Consider the following 12,931-nt stretch of genomic DNA (forward strand, 5'->3'; position numbering starts at 1 on the left):
ACATGCTCTACTATAGCATTAAATCACCTGTCTCAGCGTTTACCGAGAAGGCAAGCAAAAGGCAAGCAGTACCTTAGCTCAAAGCTCTGCTGAAACTGATTTTAGCCTGTATTAAGCTGCCCCACTCCTTACAAACCATGGGTGTTACCTGACCCGGAAACCCATCAAAACCAAACACCTCAAACTAAGTCTCAGTCTGGTTTATAGCTGCACTTGTGACTGTGATGAGCACTTGGCATCTCACATACAAGTCTGGGAACCCTGGTTTCTTTTTATGTTCTTTTTTCGCACTGTCCTCAGCATCCACAGTTTCCATCACAGCAAACAGCATCAACCTCAGGCAGGGCTGCTTGTCTGTGACTATGGCCCTGACCCTCCGTGCTGGTCCATGCACTGACATCTGCCTGTCTTTTGGTTATGCTCATGGAGATGCATCACAACTCTTAAAAGTCCTTTCAACACAACCTTTCAACACTATATGAACTTCAAACACTGCCAGTTACAAGAAGCACATTTCAAACCATTCTAGCCAGCAGTTCAAGACAAAAAAGTTCAGGTTTGGTTTCCTACTGATATATACATGCACCATCTCACTTCACTTAGGAATATCTTAAGTAGCAGGGTTGAGAAAGGTTTCCCAAACTGCTATATAACAATCTCTTCCTCCCTGTACAATCATGATACTGACTTTAGTGTTCTGAAATCATAACCAACTGCTTAGCTTGTAATTAACTAGCTTACTAGTTACCACCTATTCTCCTGCAGAAATTACTGATGATAACTTCAGGTTCCCACCACTTCCCAGGTTAAGCCTTTGCTATTCTGCACCGACAAAAAGTAAGATCTGTTTCTTAATATTACGCACAAGCATGCCTTCTTACCTGGGCAGAAAAGCCATTAAAGAATGAATACCAGATGTGGACTAGTGTAAAAGCAAAGTTTTTGTAGAAAAAATATCTTAAAAACTTGCACATCCTAATGTAAGACCATCGTCCGTGGACCAGCAGCAGTCTTTGGAGGTAGCGGAATTGTCCAAAAGAGTAGTCACTTGACATGACGGCTTGCATCCCTTCTTGGCCACTGATTCCAACTCCAATGTGGGCAGCTAAGTTAATGAAACAAACACCACACACTATGTTGAACAAAGGGAGAGGAACAACATGACCAAGGGCAAACCTTCTACTGGTTCCTATTCTCTGCTTCAGGTTCATCTACCCCATTTTATTTCCGCATACAGCACAAAGACTGCATTAAAGATTAACACAACAGTGCATAAGCCCTTCCTTGCCCTGTTATTTACTGCTCACTTCTCCATCATCGCTTGGATTCTCTCTCAGTCTTTGTTCCATCAGAATGGATGGAAATTTGACCAAGCAATGAGACAGAGCAAGCAAACCCCTGAACGAACTGGCCAGTCAGTTTACAAACACATTTGTAACATAAACCATATCCCAGAAGTTTCTTTCTCAGTGCGATTTCTCAGGAAGCAGGTCAAAGAGCACCAGTTGCAATTCAGGACAGCTAATGCCTCCAAGCAAGGGGCAGCTAAGCTATTGCTTTGTTCTTTATATTACACATTTGTAAACCACTGTGGTGGTGCATTTCTTTGCCCCTCTCCAGGCTGATTTACATACTCGGGAAGGCTCGCTATCCCTTCGCATAAGCGTGAGGAGCCGGGCAGCAAAGCTACCCTTGGCTGTGCCAGGAACTCTTCCCCAGCGGAGACAGGCAGATATGCTGTGCGTCTCAAGGACTCCTGCTGCCCGGCGGAGGGAGGAGAGAGAGCCACTTCTCAGAACAACCTGCAGCCAGTTCTCTCTCCTAACGACCTGCAGACCTTGTTAGTACAGTCCTCCCCCGGCAGGCTGGGAGCAGCCCCTCTCTGTGTTTGGAGTTCTTCTCAGTCTCGGAGTTTCCCTTATCTGCATGTGAAATGGTACCAGCACAGCTGGCATCCCAGCAGTTTGTGGATGGCAAAAGTCAATCACCTCCCAGACCCACAAGCAGCGGTACTACGGAGGCCCTTGGAGCTCTCCCGGACCGCAGCGGGCTGGGACCAGCATCTCCCTCCGAGCAGGACACCTCTCGGAGCTCCCAAACTCTCCCGTTTGCAAAAATCAAAGGTCTGTCGCTTAAAGCCGACATAGCTAGGACTGATTCACTCCGCTCCTTGAGGCTCGACCCTTCGCCCGTTGAGAGAAATGCCGAAGCATTCAACATGAATATTTTCACTGACCTTGAGTGGAATTTTTAGCAGGCATACCTCTTTTTCCTCTCTCTTTTACCCTTATATGTATATCTCTTAGTGTTTTTACACACATGCATGTACTAAGCATATTATAGCAAGTATATTATAAGTTATTTTCAAATTTATACTTAAATTACTGCTGTGAATTTCATTGAACTGTGAATGAATTTTAGGCTGCTACTATACTCGTAATCTCTTTAGATATAAACTGTTGACCAAGTCTGGGACTAGGAGTCAATCCAGCCACACCTAGACTCCGACAGGAGTTTAGAAAGCAAGGGGGTCTTCTCTGAACTTTGTGACAACAGGAGGGTCTTCCTTACCCTTTTCCACATTCCTGATCTTTGCAGAAATCACAAGAAATTAATTCTTTGTAACATTCCCTTTTACCCTATTACATTTTCGGTCCCTATATACACAAGCTCAGTTTGATCCTGATTTAGTTTTCCTGTGTGCGTTTCATCCATGTACTAAGTAATACAGTGAACCTTGCCATTGAATTCTGTGAAATGGCACTTTTATATGAATTTCTATTAAATCATTTTTCTATTGCTAATACAATGGGAGGTGATTCTTTAAGCGATCCGAACCCCCCTCTCTTTAAATTCCCCCCACAACACCCACAACATGGTAACAGATGCAATTCAAGTCCCTTCTCAGGGAATGTCTACAGAAAAAGCTAAAATATATCAGCAAAAACCACTAACCATTTCAGAAAGGGCTTCCTTAAAAAGGGAAAGCACAGGCATAGAAGCTAACAAAACCCAAGTGATGTTAACGTGGGTAATGAAATAGATGGTAGAGTCTTCTGAACAAAGAGTAATAGTGAAGAGACTGCAGAACACCCAGAAGAGATCTTTCCTACCAATCGAAGTTTTACAGCTGCCTTACTTTTAATCATGTTTACATCATTGGCACCATCCCCAATAGCCAGAGTAATAGCTTTCTTGTATTTCTTCACAAGCTCGACCACCATGGCTTTCTGTTTCGGAGTCACTCGACAGCAGATCACAGCCCTGCATTCGCAGGCCAAATCCACAAAGTTCTTCTGCTGCTGTTCTTTGTAAGCTTCAGCCCTTCTTCTCTTCTCAGTTTGCTTTTTCTTCTCTTCTGCTGTTCTAGGGAATTTCAATTTAAGCTTCTTTTTCTTCTTTTTCTTCTCTAGCAAGATTTCATTCTGTGTAACAAAAATACATTATGTTCCCTTCTACACTATTTCAAATCGCGCTCCAAGTACTGCCTATACAACACTTAACTTCATTATGCTCCCATCACCCGTTTATAGCATTTTAATAAAATGCTTGTGCAGAGGAGCGAACAAAGAGCTATAGAAACAATGAAAAGAATGTACTTGGTGGGATTAACAAAAGTAAAATGCTTGTATTTAGTGTCACAGCACTTCTTGCAGAGTTCAAAGGAATATTTCTTCTGTTTTGAAAACATTCTGGTATGTAAACTTCCCTCTCTCCTACCTCCTCATCTCCTAAAGGAGGCATGAACATGCCCAACACACATAGAAGTCTCCTGTAAATACCCAGGTTAGCTCTGGGGCAGTTTGGCTGGTGTAGGGGGTAACAGAGACCTGCAATTTTATGTGGCGCTCCTGCTAATTACCTTTAGACATCCCCAGCCTGCTTCCTATGCCTTATACACAGATGTACATTTCTTTATAAAAAATAAAGGTTTAGGGCTGGAATGCTGAAACATGGCAGACAATCCTTAGCTGTTCACTGGACTTTCTGCTTTACAGGTGTCTGTAAGAGCACCCTGCCAACATGGTGGGTAATAGTCACTAAACTACCGCTAGTCACTTCTCTGTTAAAAGCTCTTTTCTGCTTTCTAAGCTCCTGTGAGAGCACTATATTGCAGGACTGAGCAGGAAACTAATCTTTTATTTCTACCCTTTCACTCCCATCTCTCATTTCAAGCACGATTTCTGTGCCTATACTGAAGTCATACATCCTGTAATGCTGGCAGTCATGTCTCTCTCTCTTTTTTTCTTTTTTTCCATTAGACCAGAGTCTCCATGAAGAATAAATACTCTGAAAATCAGGCTGTGCTTTTGCAAGGGCTTGGCTTTACTTTGATGGCAGCTACCAGGGTGATTTGAAAGGCCCAAGACATTCCTTATTTTATTAAGCGCTATTTTCAACCTTCAAAACCAAGAGTATTTCTGAACATAAATATCAAACAGATGTGTTCAACCATAGGCACAATGGCCAAAGAATTTTCATTGATTGATTTAGCAAGGCAGACAAATGAACAGAGTCCTCAGTGAAGGACACTGTGACTTGGTGGTACCCTCAAAATCTCAAATACACAGAACAACTTCTTTTGTACGTACCAACCAGGAGCCAGTGATTATTAAAGCACGATCTTTACTACCCTGAAAGAAGGGCTCGTTCATTCTTAGAGAGGAATGTGTACTTGATCCAGCTTTGTTCCTCTGGTTTTCCAGCCTAGTTTGAAGAAGAGCACTGGAAAGAGAGGTGGATACTATTACAGAAAAATCAAGAATAAACTTTAAGCTAGATCAGTCCCAGGCTGAAGATCTGCAAGAAAGAAATGCAATATATGCTGCTAGGACTTTTTTTGCCATATATTAGGTGATGTTCTAAGCAGTGCCAGAGCAACAGTGAAAAGAGGATCACACTGGTTTGCAAATAAGCAAAAAATTGGAAAAATTAGTCAGGAAAAGCTGTAACACTCTTACAAGGCCCTAGTTCTCCTAGTCCCATGTTGTCTTCCCTCGGGTCTAACCACTTTGACAAATTCATTATGACTAAGCACTGAATACCTTGCAATCCATTGTGGTTTTGTAGCATAGGGCTGTACTGTGTACAGGAGCATGGGATAGGGTGAAAGACCAGCTGGGGTAATACTAGAGTTCAGGGACAGGTAGCGAGAGCAAAATCTGGTAACTACTCAAGATTTGTACTAGGAGGAGACCGGCTTAGCCCACTCCAGGTGGGCTCCAGACTTCTCTGAACTACAGGACAAATTTGATGTCAACAGTTGTTGACCTAGAACGTATAGCTTCCTGCAAACAGGATATCACCACCTTTACCCCTTTACCCACAATTAAGGGGTCACCTTGTAAAATTACAATTCTGTAAAAAGCAAAGAAACAGACAATGTACAGCTGAACAACTGCCAGGAAATACTGTTCGGTCATTGAAGAATTACCGTGGGATAAGCCAATGTTACTGCTGGGTTAATTTTAAAAATGGAACATTTTTAATTCCCACAAAAGAAATGCTTTGTGCTTTTCACTTGCCTGGTATCTTCTCCATAGCAGATTGTTGTTTCATCTGTTAAGAGTTCACAAGAAAATCCAATATTTTCAGCAGTTTCTATGAGAGAGAGAGAGAGAGAGAGAGAGAGAGAGGTCTTTACTTAAAAGTTCTGTCATGAGTAACTGTTGGGAATAGCCAGAAGTACCTGAAGTCCTCTTAAGTAATTTTTGAAGTTGTGTTTCAGCATGAGAAGTTCCCTTTCATTACCATAGTGTGAATGAACAGGAAAAAAAAAAATAAAAATACATAACTCAAAGAAGCTGGGGGAATGCTTGTTCGTTATTTGTCAAACAACAACTGTGTGGCAATAAAGGCACAGTGGGAGATGGATTTTAAGTCAACAACAGGGAATTCTATTTCCTATGCAACATTTCCTATGAAATGTATGTTACTGTGGTGGAATGCATTGTTACAAGACACTTTGAATGCAAAAACTCTTAGCGATCTGGAAAAGTCTTATCAGCCAATTTGCAGAAGAAAGATCTACCAGGGTCTATTTAACTTGATGCTGGAGATGCTCTCTCCATGTCAGAGAGCCATTACACCAAAGGCACTGCAAGAATCAACCACAGTATATGCCATACAGTTTTGACCTGTCCTTACTCTGGATTCCTTGAACCAAGGCTTTTGCCAGAGTCAGAGATGCTGGTCTGGCTGCACCTCCATCCCGGCTGCAGTACAGCCATTCTTACTTACAAATTTAATGCTGTTTTTTGAACTGACTTAACAAAATATGTTGCCAGACTGCAGACTAGCAGATACAAAAAGAAAAGCAGATCAGTCTCTGTCAGCAGTACTTGTGATTATTTGAAAAGTAAGTTTTCACTGTAAAAAGACAAGTTTTGGTACCTGCCCTCAGAGCCAAGCAAGCCTTGTGTTAAAAGCAAGTTGTCCTGCATTTGCTTTGCATTGGGAAAAGCAGTAGCTGGATATTTTGCTATAGAAGACAGTCACGAAATCAGTTGTCTAGGTTAATCTGTTGGAGGAACAGAAGTTACACAGAGGCCCATCCAGTAACTCTGGACTGGGAACAGCTGGGATTAAATTCTGCACATTGTAGAAATTCCTCCAGTTTTGATTTAAATGGACTTTCACACTAAGGTTTTCTAGAAACATATGGTTTATTTCTAGTCTACATTTGTTCCAGTTTATCTTCTAGCCCTTATCCTGTTTTTACTAGCTCTTCAGCTGTAAGTAAACCCACCTTTTTTGTCACCAGTAAGCACCCAGATTTTAATGTCTGCTTTTGAAAGTCTGGAAATAGTTTCTGGAACTCCATCCTGTAGTTTGTCTTCAATAGCTGTTGCACCAAGCAGCTGGAAGATATTGGAAATACAGTTATTTAGTAGGATGAACATGTACAGAAAACTGATTCATTTTCAGTAGAGAATGACACTGTTATGGATATGTCTTCAAGCCAAGGTACAGCTCAAGCTAAGAATTCAGTAAAGACAAACTCTTGCATACAGAAGTGACCACACTGAAATACATGTACTAAAATACATTTCCCATCATTCTATTAAAGTCTAAAATCTGGTATGGCTCTAAAGCCAATAAAACACTGAAAAGACCCAAATCAAGATGTCCTAGTAAACAAGAATAATTTATTTTCAAAAAGATCTGTTTCTTCTTATATAAGAATAAAAGTACACTAAAAATTTAAAGCTTGACTTACAATCAAGTTTTTTTCTATGTCCTCATACACTTTGTCCAGAGCTTCATCACGATTAGTTGTAGCTACACTGGCCTCCACAAACTTTTTATTCCATGCTTCAAATTCATCATGACTAATGTCTCTATAGCACAGGCAGAGTGTCCTAAGAGTTTCATTTGCAAAAATCTGAAAAATAATTAAAAAAACATGTCCACAAAACAAAAATCTTCATTCACAGTCCAAGCATAAGAGTTAAGATCATAAGCGTTCGGTAAGTCTGATAAAACAAATCTGACTGTGCAATTAGTCCTGGGTATTTCAGAAATGCCACAAATTAAATTATAGCTGACAAGGCAGTCTGAACTGAAAGACTGAAGAGGTGACAAATAGAACAGAGTGTAGTGATCTGGAATACTGATAATTATGAAAAAAAAAAAGCATGTACGCAAAATTTAAGTTCACTTCTCATGAATTTATTTTTAAGAACATGCATGAAAATTTGTATCACTTTGATGATTTCTCAGGTTTGGGATGACTTGTAGAACCAGTTATAGGTCTGCATTTGGTTTAATAGCTTAGGAAAAGGAAATTAATAAAATCAGATTATAGTCAGAAATAAACAATTTTTAATGTAAAAATGGCATATAAAATACAAACGTACATCTAGTGCTTCTTCTGTAGCTTCTCTCTTTAGATTCCTTGGGTGCAACCGTTCATAAATTACTGTATCAGCCCCTTTACAATATAGCCTGATATTTCCACCTGATTCTCTTACTGTGGAGTAAAATATGAGAGGTGAGACAAAATGTTAAGAGTACATTTAAATAAAGGAATAGTTTCAGATTAGATTTTTCAGTCTACTGCTGTTAAGTACCAAAACTACAAAATCATGTTTCTTCTTCATCATCTCTACTATTGTTCAGTTACGTAACTTGGTTGACAAGTGCATTTCCTCTTCTCTCTCATGATAGGAGAGGATATTTAAACTCCCAAGAATTATGGTTTTGATAATGGTTCATATAGTATTAACATCTCCCTTGCCCACAGCAGCTGGGCAGAGACATATGCTAGAGATACGATGCACCATAATTATAGCCTTAAAACCAACAGATCTCTAACTTATCCAAGACTGACTTCTTTAAAGATAGTTAAAACCAAAACTAAAGAGCTATTTATACCTCACACTGCATAGCTAGTATTCCAATAGCTAAAGGAACATACAACTTGTTTGTTCTCTGGGGAAAAAGGGGAATAAATCATCTCTGCAGCATTTCTCCAAGTTTCTACTAAAGTGACCTAACATGGTCTTCAGCAGAGGCCACATCTGAGCACCAGGACTGTCTAATGGACACATTTGCACCTCATTAGAAAGCCTCTCTTTTGCTATCCAAAGCTATGTGGATTAAAATCTATCATAGGACAGTGTGTTACACAGCTGTAATTCTTGACTTCAACTTCCTTTGCATGTACTTTTTCACCTATGAAATACAAGTGACCTCTTCTTTAAAGGTTAGTTGTAATCAGCTTACCAATAACAGACATCCGTTTTCTATCACTGTTGAAATCCAAGATGGCAAGGACATCGTAAGTTCTTTCAATCCCCATTTCACTTATAGTGATAGTATTTTGTGTTCGTGAAAGAAAAACATAGCCAAAGTTTCTGGCTGCTGTAACAAGGGCCCCTTCGTCTGGGGAAGCTGCTTGGTAATTGAGCTGACCTGTATCATTGAAACAGTGAAAAGAAGAGAACGCCAGGATATACCTGAGCATTACAGGGGCACTTGGACACCACAGCTAAAAAATTCACATCCATTCTTTAGAGTGATTGAGAACTGGATGTGCAAAGTCCTTTCCTTTTCTGAAGTGGTCTCTAATACACTGCTGCAGCACCTGATAGCAGTGCACACAGAGGAGAGGGACTAGGGACACCTTCCCGCCCCCCGCTTTTTATTACATGTACTTTCCAAACAGGGTAGGTCATGGAACCCTCTTCCCTCCAGGTATAAAAGCAAAAACTGTAACTTCTCTGTCTCAAAACAAATATGACTTAAATATCTTAATTTCTCAATACATTCATTTAAGCATTTTGAAAGGAAGCTCCAAAAGACAAATCCTTGGCCACACCCCCCAACACAATGTAGCAGAAACAACCCCAAAAACATGAGTATGAAGAGCAAGAAAAGACAGGAGACTGCCCATTTCACGGATATCTCACAAAGATGGGAGTAAAGCAATACTATTCTTCAATGTTTTAACTGAATCTTCCAACCTTATTTTTCACATTCATGAAATCTTCAATAGCTGTTCACCTCTGAATTTAGTTTCTGTTACATTTTTGTTATTCATTTTGCTTATTTGCTGCCAATACTCTTAGGACAGACATACATGATTTGTATACATCTATGGGGCTGTGGGTCATGGATTAAGAGCGTAAAACCGTCATGCTGAAAACACCTGTTCTTCCACACTGAAAAGAAGTTTCCAAATGTGTTTGTACTTTCACATATGTATGTGGAACCAGAGACTATGCTAGTGTCATTATAATTTTATTTAAGGTTTATGCTTTTGAGATTTTAAACATGTATTTGAACAGATAGACGACCCATAACATGAAAACACAAGACCTCTGTATAAGCTGTTCCCTTACCTTTCTAAATCGGCTGTTAAGATATGCATTTGCCACAACTGTAACTATCATAAAGACAGTTCTCCTTCCATAAAGGGTCAGATAAATTCAGCACAGGGAATAGCATCGGCTCTTGCTTTTAATTTAAAGGGCAGCCTAACACTCCTTTTCACTTGTTCCCACTCATACAAGGAAAAAAAAAACCCAAACAAAAAACATACTCACCATCAGAAGTGTCAACCATGACTGTGTGACAAATGGCAAGCAGAAAAAAGAACTTTTGAATTTCTGGCTCCTTTCCAGATTTTATTTGCTCTATCAGATAGTGATCATAGAATGAGAACTTTCCATCTGCGTACATGTTCCAGCTGAAATCCACTTGCTGCTTAGAAAACAGATGAAGAGAGAGTTTGAGTCATCTCATGTGCAATTGCTTTATGCCTACCTGCATCTCTTCAGACTTTGGCAAGGGAATGTTCCCTGTTCTACCAACCGTAAGGGACTTCAGCACCACATCGGACCAACCTACCTCTGGGTGACTCTGAAGCTGCCCTGCTCCATCCCGGCAATCTCCTGCAATGCAAGCACCATCAATCAGAAGGCACAGGACAGAACAACAAAGTTTTTACAACTCATTCACAGAGAAAGAAAAAAAAAAAAAGAAAAAAAAAAGAGAGAGAATATCTACCACACTAGAATAGCTCAGATTTTAAGAAAATCAAACTCATTTGCAGCCACAGTACCTTTATATACTAGTGACACCAAAGCAAATATAAGAAAAAAAAGCACGCAGTGGGAATTGTCACAGAACATCCGTGTTGGCTTAACACAGCTTTCACTGTCAGAAATTCCTCTCTTCAGAGGTAGGATGTTTAAAAATCACATGGTGTTAGCACACTGCATTCTTTGTTATTTGAACCGACCAAACAATAGCTCTGGAGCACATATGCTGCATATTCTGAATATTGAAATCCAGACAAGATTGGAAAAGGAAGTAATTAACACTAAAGTGAAAAACTGCTGCTCTTACTAAATTTTTTAATTTGTTCCTAGGTTAATTTTGTCCCTGAAGCATTTCTACCAGAAGTATTCTGTAAATTACTCATTTCTGACTTTTCTGCTGGGAAGTTTCCACAGAAGTCTATCAGTTTCCACTTTTTAGAGGAGAAAACAGTGAGGAAACCCAAACAATTCAATTTTACTGGAGCTTTTCTAAATGCTGGGGCTAAATTGTGGAAGTTCAGTTGAAACTAAAAAGACTTATATGCACCTGACTTCAAACAAGCATTCAAATTCCTACTCATTTGTATAGACTGCTCAGAGGCTGCCAGCTGTGCTACACAGGAACTTGCATGGTCTTCCCCCATCCTCCTGTCACAAATCAGAGTTCCTGTGCTAGCCCGTTTTCGCTACAGGGCGCAGCAGTGTGGCACAGACTTACCATATCTTTGGCCGTTTATGCAACATTTTTTAAACGTCATGATGTTCTGTGTAAGTGTTCCTGTCTTGTCAGAGAAGATGTAGTGGATCTGCCCCAGCTGCTCATTCAGCGTGGTGGTTCTGGCCTTCGCAGCCGTGTCCTTCTCAGGGTAATACATTTGCAGGTCCCAGTTTATAAAATAGCTTTGGCCCAAACGAATAACTTCAACACTAAACGAAATAAAATTAATGTTCTCACTTCCAGCTGCATCTCATATTTCAAAATAATGACATATTACCAGATTCAGGGGACTCTGACTATTTTCAGGGACTCAAATTGCTCAGACAGCCCAAGAGCTTAAGACAAAAGAATTACGCTTACCAGCACATTACAAAGCACCATCACCCCTACACAGGCCACTCAAACTGATGTTGGACCACACAGCTCAGCTTCAACAACACCGCAGTAACTGGGGAAAAGCCTCTATGGCCTTATCAAGCCAGAAGTATCGATAGTGCTGCTCCCATAACAAACAGAAATCCCACTTGGGAATAGCATTTTAAATACAACTTGCAGAAGAACTGGTACGAGGCTGGATAAATTCAAATATATTACAGACAGGTTTGTCAAAGGCAAAATTATTCATACTTCATGGATTTGTAAGACCTCTCTTTTGAGAATAAATCTAGAAAATATGATTTTTCCATTTTAATTTTTTTTTCCAAGTAGTTTTCTTCATGCACTGTGACTGCAGAATTAGGCTGAGAAGTTAAATACTAGCACGATCAAGTCTGCAATTTTGTCAGAGATCATTGCTTGGGAGAATTTTCTCCTTAGTCAAAGTATAGAGCAGATATACTTAATACTGTAAGAAAAGCTTGATATCTTTAAATTGAGTCAAAGGTCCTTGAGTGATGATTTTATAGGAAAGCAATACAGATCACTTTCTTGTAAAATCTCAGTGAAGAGGGCAAGACATCCAATGCCTTTTCAGTAAGACAGAGAATTAATATGCTTTTCCATGCAACGTTAAGCTGTATTTGTTACCACCAATGGGAAATTAAGTCCATTCACCATTAGTCTCCAAGTTAAGTAATTCAATCTTATCACCAATTCAGCTGTTAAAGGCCTAGGTACCTACTTACCTCACATAAAGGGAAATGGGAACCATGGTGTTCAGAACAATGATATATCCCCAAAAATTAAGGAAGCCGCGATATGGAGGACTGAAGTCTTGCGCATCGTAGAGGTACCAAGACAAGTTACCAATCTGCTGCTCCCAGTAAGTGTGTCCAATGGCAAGGCCAGCCGACAGCAGGATGAGGACAACAAAAATCTACAGTGTACAGAGAAAGGCCTGTGACACTTCAGAAACATTTGCTCGACTTAAATCCCAAATCTCCATGTTCAAAATAGAACATTACACACATTTGTAAGTAAGAAGAGGAGCAAAACTTTCCCACAAAATGGTCTCTCCAAATAATCTGGGTTCTAATTTTAGTCTATTCCCCAAGCATCATTTTCATGTTTTTATGTTCATTTAAGCAGGCAGCAAATAGAGTAAATGAACATGCTTGGAGCAGGGGCAGAACCGCAGTCATGCCGAGATAAGTGCCTCTGCCTGCCAGCAGGCTTCTCTCTCCTCTTTCCCCATTCCAGGGAATCGCACTCAGTAGAGTGCAGGTTG

General features: G+C 40.1%; 1 protein-coding gene across 9 annotated transcripts in view; it reads right to left on the reverse strand.

The window, feature by feature from the left end:
- The window catches only part of ATP8B1 (ATPase phospholipid transporting 8B1), a 45,579-nt gene that overhangs the window by 5,957 nt on the left and 26,691 nt on the right, over window positions 1–12,931 (reverse strand). For all 9 annotated transcript variants that reach the window (XM_049795947.1, XM_049795945.1, XM_049795943.1 and 6 more), the window contains 12 exons: window positions 12,390–12,580; window positions 11,266–11,474; window positions 10,354–10,397; window positions 10,050–10,206; window positions 8,728–8,916; window positions 7,860–7,972; window positions 7,220–7,384; window positions 6,749–6,860; window positions 5,526–5,601; window positions 4,593–4,725; window positions 3,140–3,425; window positions 882–1,105 (listed from right to left, as the gene is read on the reverse strand). In XM_049795947.1, the coding sequence (XP_049651904.1) occupies window positions 882–1,105; window positions 3,140–3,425; window positions 4,593–4,725; window positions 5,526–5,601; window positions 6,749–6,860; window positions 7,220–7,384; window positions 7,860–7,972; window positions 8,728–8,916; window positions 10,050–10,206; window positions 10,354–10,397; window positions 11,266–11,474; window positions 12,390–12,580 (1,899 nt within the window). The remainder of the gene's footprint in view (window positions 1–881; window positions 1,106–3,139; window positions 3,426–4,592; window positions 4,726–5,525; window positions 5,602–6,748; window positions 6,861–7,219; window positions 7,385–7,859; window positions 7,973–8,727; window positions 8,917–10,049; window positions 10,207–10,353; window positions 10,398–11,265; window positions 11,475–12,389; window positions 12,581–12,931) is intronic.

Source organism: Accipiter gentilis, chromosome Z, assembly GCF_929443795.1.
Source record: "Accipiter gentilis chromosome Z, bAccGen1.1, whole genome shotgun sequence".
Classification (NCBI taxonomy): domain Eukaryota; kingdom Metazoa; phylum Chordata; class Aves; order Accipitriformes; family Accipitridae; genus Astur; species Astur gentilis.